The sequence below is a fragment of the Protomyctophum bolini genome (genome assembly GCF_963924005.1).
Source record: "Protomyctophum bolini genome assembly, chromosome: 22".
Lineage (NCBI taxonomy): Eukaryota > Metazoa > Chordata > Actinopteri > Myctophiformes > Myctophidae > Protomyctophum > Protomyctophum bolini.
Window position 1 is genome coordinate 35,272,073 of NC_137883.1, and position 18,379 is coordinate 35,290,451.

The 18,379-nt window shown below is 44.9% G+C and overlaps 1 protein-coding gene across 3 annotated transcripts in view; it reads right to left on the minus strand.

Annotated features, from left to right (window-relative positions):
• Positions 1-2,247: 2,247 nt before the first annotated feature.
• Positions 2,248-18,379, minus strand: part of mef2ca (myocyte enhancer factor 2ca) — a 55,961-nt gene continuing 39,829 nt past the window's right edge. For all 3 annotated transcript variants that reach the window (XM_080756247.1, XM_080756248.1, XM_080756249.1), the window contains 7 exons: positions 10,813-10,956; positions 10,089-10,281; positions 8,837-8,881; positions 8,313-8,482; positions 8,029-8,155; positions 7,188-7,311; positions 2,248-6,693 (listed from right to left, as the gene is read on the minus strand). In XM_080756247.1, the coding sequence (XP_080612373.1) occupies positions 6,276-6,693; positions 7,188-7,311; positions 8,029-8,155; positions 8,313-8,482; positions 8,837-8,881; positions 10,089-10,281; positions 10,813-10,956 (1,221 nt within the window). In that variant the 3' untranslated portion in view covers positions 2,248-6,275. The remainder of the gene's footprint in view (positions 6,694-7,187; positions 7,312-8,028; positions 8,156-8,312; positions 8,483-8,836; positions 8,882-10,088; positions 10,282-10,812; positions 10,957-18,379) is intronic.

The following is an 18,379-nucleotide window of genomic DNA, read 5'->3' on the forward strand; positions in this document are numbered from 1 at the left end:
TAAAAAGAAAAAGAAAAGAAAAGAAAAGCAAAAGAAAACCTCTTATTCCTTTTCATACTTCTTTGCCGTAGCAACTGGGAGCCACGGGAGAGAGCCACATGAGGGCCACATGAGGGCCGTAGCAACTGGGAGCCACGGGAGAGAGCCACATGAGGGCCACATGAGGGCCGTAGCAACTGGGAGCCACGGGAGAGAGCCACATGAGGGCCACATGAGGGCCGTAGCAACTGGGAGCCACGGGAGAGAGCCACATGAGGGCCACATGAGGGCCGTAGCAACTGGGAGCCACGGGAGAGAGCCACATGAGGGCCACATGAGGGCCGTAGCAACTGGGAGCCACGGGAGAGAGCCACATGAGGGCCACATGAGGGCCGTAGCAACTGGGAGCCACGGGAGAGAGCCACATGAGGGCCACATGAGGGCCGTAGCAACTGGGAGCCACGGGAGAGAGCCACATGAGCCAACTGGGAGCCACGGGAGAGGGCCACATGAGCCACATGACTTCTGAACTAGAGAGAGGAAGGCTCGATCTCTATCCAGGGTGGGTTCCAAACTTTGACCGTGGTCGTCATTTACACAACTGATGAAGTCAAGACAACTCAAGGTAGCAACCTTTTTTTTCTTCTCTCTCTCTCTCTCTCTCTCTCTCTCTCTCTCTCTTGCTGCTGCTGCTGCTTGTGTTTTAAGCTGTGTATACACTTCAAGCTGTTACTGGTACTTTTGCGGTCATTTTGGGACCCCGATTTGGTGGCAATGAATGAAACATTCATGTTCTAGTGACTGTTTCTGGCTCTGGGATTGAAGACTGTTGTGGAATCTGCAGTCTGTGTTGTGGCCTGTGGGTGGTGTTGAAGATACTGATTGTGACATGGTGGCCTTATTGGTTCATGACTGGCTTGGTATAGAAGGCCCTTTCTTTCTTTCTTTCTTTCTTTCTTTCTTCCTGGAAACTTGTTTTTTGATTGCCTTGCGTAACTCATGCTTGTGTTGTATGCTGTGTGTGTAATGTGTATACATAGAGGGTATGCGCATGCTTAAAGTGAATGGCACATCGAGTGGCAAAGCAACAGGCAAAGTGAGTTTAACATTGTTTAATGTTGTTTAATGCAATCAGATATGACTTTTCTGTGTGGATTTATGGATGGGCTGTCAAGGCCAGAAAGTAGTTTTTTGCCACTCTGTAGGCGTTCCTGCATAACCTCCTGGTTTGATGATGATGTCAATTGTGTTGTATGTTGTGAATACCGGTAATGTGATTCAAGCTGTTATTGCTTCATTCATAGTGTGTTTTTACTAATGTGATGCATGGCTGCATGGCTGCATGGCTGCATGGCTGCATGCAAGCTTGTTGCTTTTTCTGGCTCTGGAATTGTGTGAGTTGTGTTGTTTCTGCAGTTTGAAGGTATAGTGAGTTGTCACTGGGAACAGTATTTATTAGCTGCAATTTGCAATTCTAGATTTTTTTTTACAATGCGATGAATCTAGAGTTGCAATGATATGATATATGATATAGTACTTTATTGTCAGTTCACACTGAAATGTGTCTTGTGACACAGCAGCCAAGTATGCAGAACACACATACACACATTTGACATAACACAAAGAACAAGACAATGTACATGCATAAAGACATGAGCAATATCCACCGCTTAGATTATCCTGTGGCTACTACATCTCCTGATTAAGCCTCAAGGTCGACTGGTGGACAAAGGACCTCTTTAGTCTGACCTTATTGTATGCTGGTATACACCATATCTCCTTCCTGAAGGCAGCAACCTATATTCTCCATACAACACATGCTTAGTATTAGAGGTGATATTCCTTGCTAACCTTAGGATGCTGTTATCATACGTGGATGTATAAATGCAGTAAATGCTGCATTCGTGGTCTGGAAAGGGCAGTTGTTTTACAGACGGGTAAAAAGGCAGGGGCTGAAGCCCCCTTTGATGTCTATAAATGGCAAATGGTGCATTTATAATAGCGCCTTGCTTTATCTAAGGCGCTTTACATATGGCAGCGGAAACCATGTGCAAGGCACCAACCAGCACATCAGGAGCAATTGGGGGTTCAGTGTCTTGCTCAAGGACACTTCGACTCTAACTCTACCAGCTGAGCCACCGCCAGCCCTCTGTGTGTGCACGCCCCTGCCCCTGGGGGTCCACGGACCCCCCTTTGAGAACCACTGGTGTAGACGTAGTTATGCTGATGCATGTGCAGATGGTCATAAATGTAATTTGACACAAAAGAAACATTATATACCACTTTAATAATCATCACAAAGTTAATACAGAAACATGTCACAACGATATGAATCAGACTCCAGAGAGTGCTGATATCTGTAGGCACATGGTTGGTTGCTTTTGGGGAACTTTTGTAACTTAAATTAGTTTACATACATTAAATCTGACTAAAACATAATACGTACATTTAATAGAAAATTACGTGCGCCTGCACTTGCCTTGTCTGCCTTTTAATAATTGCCAGAAATGTATTAAATAGAAATAAACACATTCTTAATCTCACAGATATTTCTTAAAATGTTCATCAAATTGGTTCAACTAAATAGAGATAAGGTTTCAAAACATTACATTATAAACAAAACGAAACAAAACGCATCATTGTCCTGTCAGTATTATATATTTCTCTTGATCCAAAAACTCTGCCGATGACTCGCAAAGTTATATCCACAACATACACTGGCTTATTCTATATAATAAAGCCACACAAATACTTCTTTTTTTTGTCATATGAAAATAAAGTCAACAACATTTCAAACATCGTATAATTATAATGATTGCCGGCACCTTCATCATACATTTTGCTAAAACGATTCACGTCAAGTGAAACTCTTTGATTTGTCCTTTTGTTTTTTGCTACTTGTCAGTGCAACCCGTTGCGAATGGCTTTCATTTCCTCATCCCTCACCAATACTTTCTCTTTCACTCTGTCTTTCCTCGGTCAAACCTTTTTACCTCGTCTCTCTCGTATACTCCTTCTCTTACGCTCTCTCTCTCTTTAGTCTTACGTTTTTTGCCCCCAGAACCCCGTCCATCCACAATGCATTTTTTTTTTTTTTTTTTTTGTAACACAGATATGTTGAACCTGCAACATGACATGGCAACGTCTAATTTATAACTCGGTCGTATACGACCCAGTATAAGACAGGCCTTTTAAGGGTGAACCAACAACGTTCCACCCGTTTGTAAAAGTCGATCAGAATTGCAGGCTTTCTCTACTTGAGTGATTTAACCTTAGTTCTACTAAGCTATTACTGTAGCTCAATCTTACATAGTACCACCAGGATTACTTATTTTCTTTTTAGGTTTGTTTATTTTTTATATATGTGCACGCTGCATACGAATGTGCATTTAACTTTATTGTACGTATACCATAGCCCTTGCACACACACACACACACACACACGCACACAAAAAAACAAGCATCCTATATATCCTTCCCAGTATAATGACATCCTGATGTCAACGTAGTCTAAAATACTGACTAACTAAAATATATCATTAGAGACTCACACAGGGTTTTTTTTTGTTTTACTCCAATTCAAATACATGTCAGCATTATATGTATACAGTAGCACTCCCACTCAGCACAAGAAGAATATGATCATAACAACGAAACACAGTAGGGGAAACTCCCAAAACCGACCACCCGTCCCCAAACTATGGTTTGACACAGTAAAATCCTTAGGGCACACCTATCTTGCAACCAGCGCAAAGCAGTGCAAAAAAAAAACAAAAAAACTGGAACGTCAGGTGTCATCGCAAGTTTCCAACAACCAACGCAGTTGTCATTTTCAGTGCCCACTTTCAGCGCCCGATTACCAAATGTACTTTAGGGCATCGTAAATTTTAGGTACAGTGAGAAAAGTCGTGAAGTGATTCATTAAAAAAAACTCTTTAGACCACCAGCCCTGAGCTGGTCTTAAATCCACAGCTGTGGGAAAACGCACGCTTAACACATTGAGTACGCCAACGTGCATCAAAATAAAGGCCGCTATAGTGCCAGAGTAGTCTGATCGCATTTACTCTGAAAGCCAAGAACCGGAAATACTTTCTTAAAAAAGTTGACTTGACAAAGTGAGCTCATAATCCCCGATCATCTTAATATATTTATATAAACTCCAAAAAGCGTTCATATTTTGCGGGAGAGACGGATGAGGAGCAGAAATGCAGCGCCAGCATATCGATCCATTCATCACCACGGAGAGCGCCCTGGATGAGGAGATACGAGTCATTCTTTCCGCCGCGCTAACATGGGAGTCAATGACAAGCTAATACTTGCACAGAGCGTTAGCATACGGCAAGCGAAAAGCGAAATGCCAAAAAAAAAAATAGGAATAATTCTGATTATTATTATCTCGCCCCGCGTCGTTTGGACGTCGCTAGGACGTCCACAGACGTCTAAGGTATTACTCGTTTCTGATCCTTATGACGTTTCCAGACGTGTTTTGTACAGAATGTGTTTTAACGGTCGATTCACGACGCACAGCGCTCTACTCGCAATGAAAACCTGCCCCGAATCCAACGCAACGTTCATGTTATTCAACATGGAAGATGACGTTTCTGAGAGGAAAAATAACCAATCATCTAGTCCTCATTATCCACAAAACCTATTGCATCGGGTGAGTTTTTTTAAAATTTGTACAGAAACAAGCAGTGAGGATAGAGGGGAAAGATTTGTGGCCTACACTTTATTGCACATAGAATATTGTTCAAATACCTCTCGGCCTGTAAGAATGGCTATGAACCCACCGCTTCCTGGCTTTCTAAATGTGTCTCTGCTCAACGGACAGCTGTTGCAGGCTCCGACGCGAGAAGGCACGGGGCGCGAGCATCTCTGTCATGCTTTAACAGGTGTCACAATATCACATACTGGACATAACCGACGTCCCCTGAAAACGAAGCAATATTACACTGCGGGTGAGTTCCTACGGTACCGCAGGCGTGCATTAATGATGTTAAAGAACACCCTCTCGTGTAATATTGCAACTATACAACAGTTGCGCTTAAAACTAAGAGAATCGCTGAAACATAATACTTCTTCAATGACAGATGTAGTCACTACGACCACAAATGTCCCAAGAAACTAGCTAGCCTCGCCACCGAGTCTGCTGCGCTCTGAGAGAACAAACTATGCACTTTGGATAAAGGCACCTCTGTATATAAATGTACCATTTACAGATACAAAGATTTTATTCATTAAAATAAGTTCCGGTTTGCAGCTGAGGAGTGTCCATAGCGTTCACACACACACACACACACACACACACACACAGCGTGATGCCCAACCTATCAACCACTGCTCAAACATCCTGTCATCTGCGTTATTATAGCAAAAGAAAAACGTTTAGCTGAAACGACGTAAACGTGGAATTCTCGTGGAACGATTCACAGTCGGGTTGTAGATTATCGCTGTTGTCACATGTCGGCATCGAGGATCAAACGACCAGCGAGCCTTTCCAAAAGTGGAACTTTCCAGTGTGAGACTGAAAAGTTCCTCTGTCTAGCTAGCTAGCTAGCTAGCGAGCGAGTGAGCGAGCGGGAGGACAAGAGAGAGGCATAGAGAAGTTTGTTGTTGTGCTGATTTTGACGGTTCTGTAAACGTCGAATATTCTAAAGAGACGCCTCATTCTTTAGATGGCGCCCCAGCTTTATGGAGCGCCCGGGGCTCTGCAAAAAAAAAAAGAAGAAAAACGCTGGCCGTCGGGAGCGCTGAAGCGCGATGGTCAGGGCGCTGGGAAGAGGAGCGCACCAGCACGTCTTTACCAAGGACTGTCTAAAGAGGACGAGACGCGAAGACCGTACGGGCGACGCCATGGTGCTCCATGGAAGGACAGAAACATGCGCAGTGGGCTTTATGCAGCCAACACTTCCGTGTTCAGCTTCCTGGGTCTCAACTTTCCTTCCATGGAGCACCATGGAGCAACATGGCGTCGCCTGTACAGTCTTCGCGTCTTGTCCTCTTTAGACAGTCCTTGGTCTTTACCATAGAAATACATGGAAGACTGACTGTGTGTCTTTACCACAGAAATACATGGAAGACTGTGTGTCTTTACCACAGAAATACATGGAAGACTGACTGTGTGTCTTTACCACAGAAATACATGGAAGACTGTGTGTCTTTACCACAGAAATACATGGAAGACTTGCGCTGCCAGCTCAAAAGGCGCCCCTCTCTCTCGTGGCCATCAGCCACCCCTAAGGATTTTACTGTGCATTGCAGTAGGCCTATTTATTTTACTACTGGTCTTTGTCTCACTATGTGGCCCAGCCCTCCGACAGACGCATGCGCTTCACGGAGGGACTGTGCTGCTCCTCCTGGCTGGCCAGAGGCTGCAGCAGCAGGTTGTCCACGTTGGCCCGGTGCTGCTGCTGTTGGTGGTGCTGGTGGTGCTGCTGCTGCTGGTGGTGCTGCTGTTGGTGCTCCTCGCGCTCCTCGTTGCCGTCGTAGGAGCTGCCGCAGCTGGAGGCGCTGTCGCCCGGCGAGCGCCCCGCCTCGGGCCCCCGACCGGTCGGGTAGCCGCCTCCCACCACCGTGGTGCCTCCGCCTCCTCCTCCCAGCATGCTGTTGGTCATGCTGCCGCTGCGGTCCCTGGGCGGGGACGCCGGCTCCGATTTGATGTGGAGGTTCTGGTGTCCGGAGGGAACGTTGAGGTTGGAGTTCTGGCACAGGTTCCTGTGGGGTGGGAGAAGGAGAGGAGAGGAGAGGAGAGGAGAGGAGAGGAGAGGAGAGGAGAGGAGAGGAGAGGAGAGGAGAGGAGAACGTCTCTTAACGCTGCTTATGAACCCTGGCATCCCATACTCTGGGCATGTCCCTAATAGAAAATACTATAGGCGAAGAATTCTGCAAAAAGACGGCAGATCTACAAGCTCACAATGCATCACATTGTGGCTCATTTTGAGCTTGTAGATCGGCAATGTTTTGCTATTAATTTGACACATGGGTTTGTACAACAAAGCTATTATTTTTTAAATCAAGCTTTACATACATCTAGACTCAAGACAACAAGACCCAAATCTACATGAACTACAGTACTGTACTGACAAATAATAAGACAAACTATAAGGGCACGCACGCACAGCGCGCACACGCACACCCACACACACACACACACACACACACGCACACGCACACGCACACACACACACACACACACGTGCATATCTTACCCCATGTGTCCTAGTGCTGAGTGCTGTAAAGTGTGTAAGTGTTGCTGCTGCCAGTGCGTCGCTGATCCCAGTCCAGAGGTCCCAAAGCCAGACAGAGAGGACATGTCTCCTCCCAGAGAGTACTCTGTAGAGACACACACACACACACACACACCACAATAAAACATGTCACCCTGATAGTACAAGTAAGATGCGCGAACGCGGGAAGCGAACGCAGCTCGTAAATCTAGTTTTCTTTAAGATTTATTTTTTAAGTTAAGTTTTTTGTGTGTGATACAGCTGGTGGCGGGGCATGTTCTGCTAGGTCTCATAGTTAGTGCTGCTCAGTGTGTTCGCAATCACTGCGTTCGCAACTACTCTGTAGACAAACACACACACACACCACACATGGACTTCATACCAAACACTACCAACACTCTGTAGACAAACACACACACACACCACACATGGACTTCATACCAAACACTACCAACAAAGTCACTCCCGGTGGTCATTTTGACAGCAAATTATGACGCAGTTTTAGTCAATCTTTTGAAGAAAGATTGACTATTTCGCTTCTATTCACAAATTCTATCAACACAACTGCGACGTGTTGTGAGCTATTTTCATGTGCGACACTCGCACAACCAAGCACTAGACACATTTGTTTAGTTTTTTTTACTGGTCACAAATCGTAAATAAATGATAGTAAATTGTCATAGTTTTAGTCACCATAGCTTAGTTTAATTTCCTTTTTGGGCAGGTGGGGAAAAAAAGGTAGCCGACGAACATTTTTCGCCATAGTTTTTTAGTTGAGGAATGTAACTGCTGCAGTAAAGCCCTGCGTCAGTGTTGCACCCACCTGTCCCGTAGGACGTGGTCAGCGTTGAGGGATACCCGCCCATCGCTTGTCCAGGGAGAGTTTGGGATATGGAAACCACGGGTGTCGCCAGCGTCTGAGCATTCTGGGAGTGGTTTATTCTCTGATTCTGTAGGAAAGAGAACGAACGGGTTAACTTATTTCACTTATACCTAAAAACCCATTTCGACCTGAGGACGATTCTACAAATGACAGTTTTTTTAAACGGAGGCTAACGCTCCAGTTCGGTCTCTATGCTTATCTTGTTGGGCCAGTGAGAAACTCACAATGTTTGGCATGTTGTTCTTGTTGCTGCCGGTAGGGGGCAGCAGTGTGCGCAGGTCAGGCTTGCGGTTCATGTTGAGGGAGGGCGGGCTCTTGGCGTGCATGTTCTTAGACACGCCCACCTGAGACATGATCCCTGGAGAGTTGCAGTGGTTGCTGTAGCTGCCATTTCCTGATGGAACAATGACAGATTGTTTTACACGGTACAATAGAGAGTATGCACATGCAGGACACGCCCCCCCTCATCTAGACTGAGTGGCAAAACATTGAGCAGCATGTTGGAGTGTTGTTGGGAGTTTCGAAGCGCTCGTTGTAAATCACTCAACCGTCCTGCGTACCACCTGGTTCTAAATGTCACATGATGCAGGAGGCAGCAAAATGTTGTGTTATTGAAAACAAGCACTTCCAAACTCTGACACTTCACACTATCAAATGCAGGGCATTTCTTGATTTTTCAATAGCTAAAGCATAACTTAATGCTTAAAACACCAAAAGGGTTCCCGCCCAGAATGGGTTAAAGTCTTACCGACACTGGAGACCACCACGTTGGGCAGCTCTGACCCCATCAGTCCTGTTGGGAAGTTACAGAAGGAGACACACAGACGTTATTTAACGGTTATAAGAAAATTTTAAAAGAGGGGTTTAATTACTTAATTTAAAATAATGTCGATGTATTTTAAATAGTTACTGTATCGATTTCAAATCATTGAATCGTATTGATTTCAAATCTCATTGAATCGTATTGATTTCAAATCATTGAATCGTATTGATTTCAAATCATTGAATCGTATCGATTTCAAAACATTGAATCGTATCGATTTCAAATCATTGAATCGTATTGATTTCAAATCATTGAATCGTATTGATTTCAAAACATTGAATCGTATTGATTTCAAATCATTGAATCGTATTGATTTCAAATCATTGAATCGTATTGATTTCAAATCATTGAATCGTATTGATTTCAAATCATTGAATCGTATTGATTTCAAATCATTGAATCGTATTGATTTCAAAGCATTGAATCGTATTGATTTCAAATCATTGAATCGTATTGATTTCAAATCATTGAATCGTATTGATTTCAAATCATTGAATCGTATTGATTTCAAATCATTGAATCGTATTGATTTCAAATCATTGAATCGCGCCGCACTGCGACGCGTTGCAAGCTTGTAGTTCGACTATTTTCAGCAATTGTAAAATCAGCCGTTACGACGGCATCAAGGCCCGTCAAAATACACTTTACTCGACTATAGATCAACTGTCAAACAGACTGACATGGAAACGGCTGGAAAAGAAGGCCCAGGATAGAGGACTCTGGCGAACTGTAGTCAACGGCCTATGCTCCATGAAAAGGAGCGATAGGCATAAGTAAGTAAGTAAGATCAACTGTAGATTTAGTCGACTAAAATCTTATGACATTTAGTCAACTATAAAACTAGACTAAACACCAAAACATTTCATGGTGACTAAAATGTGACTCAAACCAAACAAAATTAAGTTTTATTCCAAAGACTTATGACTAAAACTTAAAAATCCCCAAAACAACAGTGATTGTCCTACCAGCGTTCCCAGTGCTGGGGGAGCGATGAGAAAAACAACAGTGATTGTCCTACCAGCGTTCCCAGTGCTGGGGGAGCGGTGAGAAAAACAACAGTGATTGTCCTACCAGCGTTCCCAGTGCTGGGGGAGCGGTGAGAAAAACAACAGTGATTGTCCTACCAGCGTTCCCAGTGCTGGGGGAGCGGTGAGAAAAACAACAGTGATTGTCCTACCAGCGTTCCCAGTGCTGGGGGAGCGGTGAGGAGACATGCTGCTGCGCTGCAGAGACGGGTGGCTGTGGCTGAGGGGCAGCAGGTTGTGGTTGGACAGGGCGCCCCCTATGGCGGGGTGAGAGTACAGCAGGCCGCTGGAGTTGCTGCCCGCAATGGACACTCCCATGTCGTAGTTGGAGGGCGGCAGGGCCTGCTGGAGGACACACACACACACACACACACACACACAGACAGAGAGACAGACAGACAGACAGACACACGCGCGCGCACAGACAGACAGACAAACATGGCAATTATCAGTGGTTTTCAACACTTTTTTTCCCCGTGTCATGGACCCCTAAATTAATACTGTATGTATTTGGCTGCGGACCTCCAAATGCTGTGGGATTGAAAAGGACAGGCTTCCAGACGCTTCTCCTCATAGAGACTTAATTGGCTCGGATCTGAACGCATTTTGATTTGGCGTTATAGGAACCAACTGGGACCGCATGCCCAGGCAGTGAGTGGCGTGCACAGACATTTAGATGGGCAGGCCCGTGCCGTGCTCCACGAGCTGCACCGTGTGGAACCGGCCGGTTGCCTTAATAGTGTGAGATTTATAGATTTTGGGGCATAAATAATATATTAGAAGCTTTTTTTTTTATCAATTGAATTGACATGCAGTACGGTACATTGTAGGGTGAACCCTGTTGAAGTTGAACACACCAAATGACAAACAACTTACACACAGTCTCTGTCTGCTGATCATCAGGTCGATGTCCTCGTTAATCTTGCGGTATTTCTCCTCTGACTCCGGGCTCTGGCCGGCAGAGTCGTCGGCTTCGATGTCGGGGCTGTCGCAGCCGTTTAGCCCCTTCTTACGCAGCGTCTGTGGGGCAGAGACACACACAGCGTTTAGGAGCCCCTTCTTACGCAGAGTCTGTGGGGCAGAGACACACACAGCGTTTAGGAGGCCCTTCTTACGGAGAGTCTGTGGGGCAGAGACACACACAGCGTTTAGGAGCCCCTTCTTACGCAGAGTCTGTGGGGCAGAGACACACACAGCGTTTAGGAGCCCCTTCTTACGCAGCGTCTGTGGGGCAGAGACACACACAGCGTTTAGGAGGCCCTTCTTACGGAGAGTCTGTGGGGCAGAGACACACACAGCGTTTAGGAGCCCCTTCTTACGCAGCGTCTGTGGGGCAGAGACACACACAGCGTTTAGGAGCCCCTTCTTACGCAGCGTCTGTGGGGCAGAGACACACACAGCGTTTAGGAGGCCCTTCTTACGGAGAGTCTGTGGGGCAGAGACACACACAGCGTTTAGGAGCCCCTTCTTACGCAGAGTCTGTGGGGCAGAGACACACACAGCGTTTAGGAGGCCCTTCTTACGCAGAGTCTGTGGGGCAGAGACACACACAGCGTTTAGGAGGCCCTTCTTACGCAGAGTCTGTGGGGCAGAGACACACACAGCGTTTAGGAGGCCCTTCTTACGCAGCGTCTGTGGGGCAGAGACACACACAGCGTTTAGGAGCCCCTTCTTACGCAGAGTCTGTGGGGTAGATGGAAATTCTTCTACATTCCCTAATTGTGTAGACGTCTTGTAAATTAAGTTATGCAATGTTTAACAAGTTTGGGTCTGAACGACCCAAACGTTGCTCAATAATTACTTCTAAACCTAAATCTAAATCTCTACTTCTCCAGTTCCAGTTATCCGACGCACCTGTCCACTGACTTTTTTTCTTCTTATTTATTTATTTCAAAATAGTAAAAATTAGGGATGCACGATTAATCTGTAGCATAATCGGAACAGGCCATAAAAATACCATATCGGTATCGGAACAGTCTCAAAATAATATAGATTATTCAATCGGTTTTCACCAGCAAAAAGACTTCAGACTTGGAAAAGAGTCTGCTATTGATTGATTGATTGAATACTTTATTAACAGGCTTTGGGCCAATAAGGCCCTAGGAGGGCCTATAGGCTTGTTTCCATTGTGGTCCTCTGTATAATATCGGAATCGGCATATGACCCTGCAAATAATCGGAGATCGGATATCATAAAGTCATAATCGTGCACCCCTTGTAAAAATCACACTTGTGTAAAGTGAGGGGTGCATTTTTATCACGATGATCATGAATGATGAGTCACTCACGTGTTGTTCTTGCTTAGTGTAAATTGCTCTGGATTACGTTTAGCGTCTGCTAAATGCCTAAATTGTAAACTGTAATTGTATGGAAGATAGATCTAGGTGTACTACAGTGTCACGTGGTATAATTATAAAATAGAATAGATTCGGGTTTTTTTAGCTAAAGAAAAGGGGTCTCTTTATTTTAAAATATGATTTTGGAATGTGATTTCTTTTTCAAATAATAAGCATGACATAATGATATAAATGGAATATAAGCATCCCTCTCTAACACAAGAGGGCGCCACCTGACCTCATGCTACATTTAAATACAATCACACAGGACCCAAAGTTATGCAAATTAAAAAGAAAATATTATCATTAGCTGAAAAATAATACTACATCTGACTTATTATAATAGCTACCTACTTTTCTAGGTATACTCAAACAAAACAAGCTAAAACCAAAGAGAATAGGGACTACCAAATGTACCTAAACATAGGCCTATATGTTGAAATGAGTGGAAACATCTAGTTCATTAACTGACTAGAGCATTATTACAAGAATAATTGGACTAAACAGGTGTTGGTTGAACATTCATGTAACTTGTGTTAACCATTCATTCTACAAAATGTCTTCTAAATTCTAAGTGTTTCTATATGCCAGTGCCAGTAGTTTTTCATGTCAAGTCTTTCATGTAGATCTGCTATTTGTCAACAGCTACATTTTAAAATAATGGTTTAAAGCGGTTAAAAGCTATAAGGTGACACAGAGGCGTCCTCAGGTTACGTCAGGTATAAAAGGCTCACAATAACCATAATGGTTCACCATTGTATTTCATTGGTACCGCATAAACTAACTTGTTGTTCATTAACCCATTTTGGGAGGGGACCCCTTTTGGTGTTAGCATTATGTTATGCTTTAGCTATTGACAAATAGCAGACCTACAGGTCTGCTATTTTTTTTAAATCGAAGAACGACTGACATGGAAACATAGCTTTTTCAGAAAACTGTCAGTATTTAGAGGACATTTTTAGAATCTGATCTGAGGTCAGAATTGTTGGTAAATGAATGTCCGTATACTACTTGAACACACCACACTACACACTACAATACAGCGTCACATGAATGTCCGTATACTACTTGAACACACCACACTACACACTACAATACAGCGTCACATGAATCCCCGTATACTACTTGAACACACCACACTACACACTACAATACAGCGTCACATGAATCCCCGTAGACTACTTGAACACACCACACTACACACTACAATACAGCGTCACATGAATCCCCGTAGACTACTTGAACACACCACACTACACACTACAATACAGCGTCACATGAATCCCCGTAGACTACTTGAACACACCACACTACACACTACAATACAGCGTCACATGAATCCCCGTAGACTACTTGAACACACCACACTACACACTACAATACAGCGTCACATGAATCCCCGTATACTACTTGAACACACCACACTACACACTACAATACAGCGTCACATGAATCCCCGTAGACTACTTGAACACACCACACTACACACTACAATACAGCGTCACATGAATCCCCGTAGACTACTTGAACACACCACACTACACACTACAATACAGCGTCACATGAATCCCCGTAGACTACTTGAACACACCACACTACACACTACAATACAGCGTCACATGAATCCCCGTATACTACTTGAACACACCACACTACACACTACAATACAGCGTCACATGAATCCCCGTAGACTACTTGAACACACCACACTACACACTACAATACAGCGTCACATGAATCCCCGTAGACTACTTGAACACACCACACTACACACTACAATACAGCGTCACATGAATCCCCGTAGACTACTTGAACACACCACACTACACACTACAATACAGCGTCACATGAATCCCCGTAGACTACTTGAACACACCACACTACACACTACAATACAGCGTCACATGAATCCCCGTAGACTACTTGAACACACCACACTACACACTACAATACAGCGTCACATGAATCCCCGTATACTACTTGAACACACCACACTACACACTACAATACAGCGTCACATGAATCCCCGTAGACTACTTGAACACACCACACTACACACTACAATACAGCGTCACATGAATCCCCGTAGACTACTTGAACACACCACACTACACACTACAATACAGCGTCACATGAATCCCCGTAGACTACTTGAACACACCACACTACACACTACAATACAGCGTCACATGAATCCCCGTAGACTACTTGAACACACCACACTACACACTACAATACAGCGTCACATGAATCCCCGTAGACTACTTGAACACACCACACTACACACTACAATACAGCGTCACATGAATCCCCGTAGACTACTTGAACACACCACACTACACACTACAATACAGCGTCACATGAATCCCCGTAGACTACTTGAACACACCACACTACACACTACAATACAGCGTCACATGAATCCCCGTAGACTACTTGAACACACCACACTACACACTACAATACAGCGTCACATGAATCCCCGTAGACTACTTGAACACACCACACTACACACTACAATACAGCGTATGAATGTCCGTAGACTACTTGAACACACCACACTACACACTACAATACAGCGTCACATGAATCCCCGTAGACTACTTGAACACACCACACTACACACTACAATACAGCGTCACATGAATCCCCGTAGACTACTTGAACACACCACACTACACACTACAATACAGCGTCACATGAATCCCCGTAGACTACTTGAACACACCACACTACACACTACAATACAGCGTCACATGAATCCCCGTAGACTACTTGAACACACCACACTACACACTACAATACAGCGTCACATGAATCCCCGTATACTACTTGAACACACCACACTACACACTACAATACAGCGTCACATGAATCCCCGTAGACTACTTGAACACACCACACTACACACTACAATACAGCGTCACATGAATCCCCGTAGACTACTTGAACACACCACACTACACACTACAATACAGCGTCACATGAATCCCCGTAGACTACTTGAACACACCACACTACACACTACAATACAGCGTCACATGAATCCCCGTAGACTACTTGAACACACCACACTACACACTACAATACAGCGTCACATGAATCCCCGTAGACTACTTGAACACACCACACTACACACTACAATACAGCGTCACATGAATCCCCGTAGACTACTTGAACACACCACACTACACACTACAATACAGCGTCACATGAATCCCCGTATACTACTTGAACACACCACACTACACACTACAATACAGCGTCACATGAATCCCCGTAGACTACTTGAACACACCACACTACACACTACAATACAGCGTCACATGAATCCCCGTAGACTACTTGAACACACCACACTACACACTACAATACAGCGTCACATGAATCCCCGTAGACTACTTGAACACACCACACTACACACTACAATACAGCGTCACATGAATCCCCGTAGACTACTTGAACACACCACACTACACACTACAATACAGCGTCACATGAATCCCCGTATACTACTTGAACACACCACACTACACACTACAATACAGCGTCACATGAATCCCCGTAGACTACTTGAACACACCACACTACACACTACAATACAGCGTCACATGAATCCCCGTAGACTACTTGAACACACCACACTACACACTACAATACAGCGTCACATGAATCCCCGTAGACTACTTGAACACACCACACTACACACTACAATACAGCGTCACATGAATCCCCGTAGACTACTTGAACACACCACACTACACACTACAATACAGCGTCACATGAATCCCCGTAGACTACTTGAACACACCACACTACACACTACAATACAGCGTCACATGAATCCCCGTAGACTACTTGAACACACCACACTACACACTACAATACAGCGTCACATGAATCCCCGTAGACTACTTGAACACACCACACTACACACTACAATACAGCGTCACATGAATCCCCGTAGACTACTTGAACACACCACACTACACACTACAATACAGCGTCACATGAATCCCCGTAGACTACTTGAACACACCACACTACACACTACAATACAGCGTCACATGAATCCCCGTAGACTACTTGAACACACCACACTACACACTACAATACAGCGTCACATGAATCCCCGTAGACTACTTGAACACACCACACTACACACTACAATACAGCGTCACATGAATCCCCGTAGACTACTTGAACACACCACACTACACACTACAATACAGCGTCACATGAATCCCCGTAGACTACTTGAACACACCACACTACACACTACAATACAGCGTCACATGAATCCCCGTAGACTACTTGAACACACCACACTACACACTACAATACAGCGTCACATGAATCCCCGTAGACTACTTGAACACACCACACTACACACTACAATACAGCGTCACATGAATCCCCGTAGACTACTTGAACACACCACACTACACACTACAATACAGCGTCACATGAATCCCCGTAGACTACTTGAACACACCACACTACACACTACAATACAGCGTCACATGAATCCCCGTAGACTACTTGAACACACCACACTACACACTACAATACAGCGTCACATGAATCCCCGTAGACTACTTGAACACACCACACTACACACTACAATACAGCGTCACATGAATCCCCGTAGACTACTTGAACACACCACACTACACACTACAATACAGCGTCACATGAATCCCCGTAGACTACTTGAACACACCACACTACACACTACAATACAGCGTCACATGAATCCCCGTAGACTACTTGAACACACCACACTACACACTACAATACAGCGTCACATGAATCCCCGTAGACTACTTGAACACACCACACTACACACTACAATACAGCGTCACATGAATCCCCGTAGACTACTTGAACACACCACACTACACACTACAATACAGCGTCACATGAATCCCCGTAGACTACTTGAACACACCACACTACACACTACAATACAGCGTCACATGAATCCCCGTAGACTACTTGAACACACCACACTACACACTACAATACAGCGTCACATGAATCCCCGTAGACTACTTGAACACACCACACTACACACTACAATACAGCGTCACATGAATCCCCGTAGACTACTTGAACACACCACACTACACACTACAATACAGCGTCACATGAATCCCCGTAGACTACTTGAACACACCACACTACACACTACAATACAGCGTCACACAGAAGCATCAAAGCGAGACGTTTTTCAGCTTGTCGATCTGATACTATATATTTCCAAACGATGTTTCCACCCAAAGCAATTTGTTATAGTTGGTGCTGTTGAACACTGATGTCCACTTGACTCAGAATGGTAATAAATGATCATCATTGTGTGTGTGTGTGTGTGTGTGTGACGTGTGTGCGTGCGTGCGCGTCACGGTGCGTGTGTGCGTGCGTGTGTACAGCATGTACAGAATGCATAGTCTGTCTGGCTCTCATGAGCCACTCTACAGCCCATTACTCCACTGCTCTATCTCTCACACGCACACACACACACAAACACGCACATGCACACACACACACACACACACACACACACACAAACACGCACATGCACACACACACACACACACACACACACACACACACACAAACACGCACATGCACACAAACACGCACATGCACACAAACACGCACACACACACAAACACGCACACACACACACACACACCCGTGCGCACGGAGCACAGCAGCGGCTGGTGCAGTGCAACTATCCCACTCGTTCCAGCAATTTCCACCTGTCTTCCTGTGGGCGGGGCCGAGGCCGCCGGCCGGGGGTCTGAGGGGATAACCGTAGAAGGCTATTTTTTACTGCCCTACCATTCCCCCCCCCCCCCTCCCCCCCTCCAATGCCCCATCACCCCCACAAACCCGCTACTCCCACCCCACCACCCCACCCTCACACTGTCCAGTCTGGCCTCGTCCAATAAAACCGCTAACGCGACACGACACTAATTTTTAGTTTTAGTTTTTTGTTTGTTAACCAATTAAGACCTGAGACTGGTCTAAAAAAAAAATCTTCTTCTAAAATCACGACAGTTTTCTGGAAAAAGAATCCTGTTTCTACTGTACGTGTCAGTG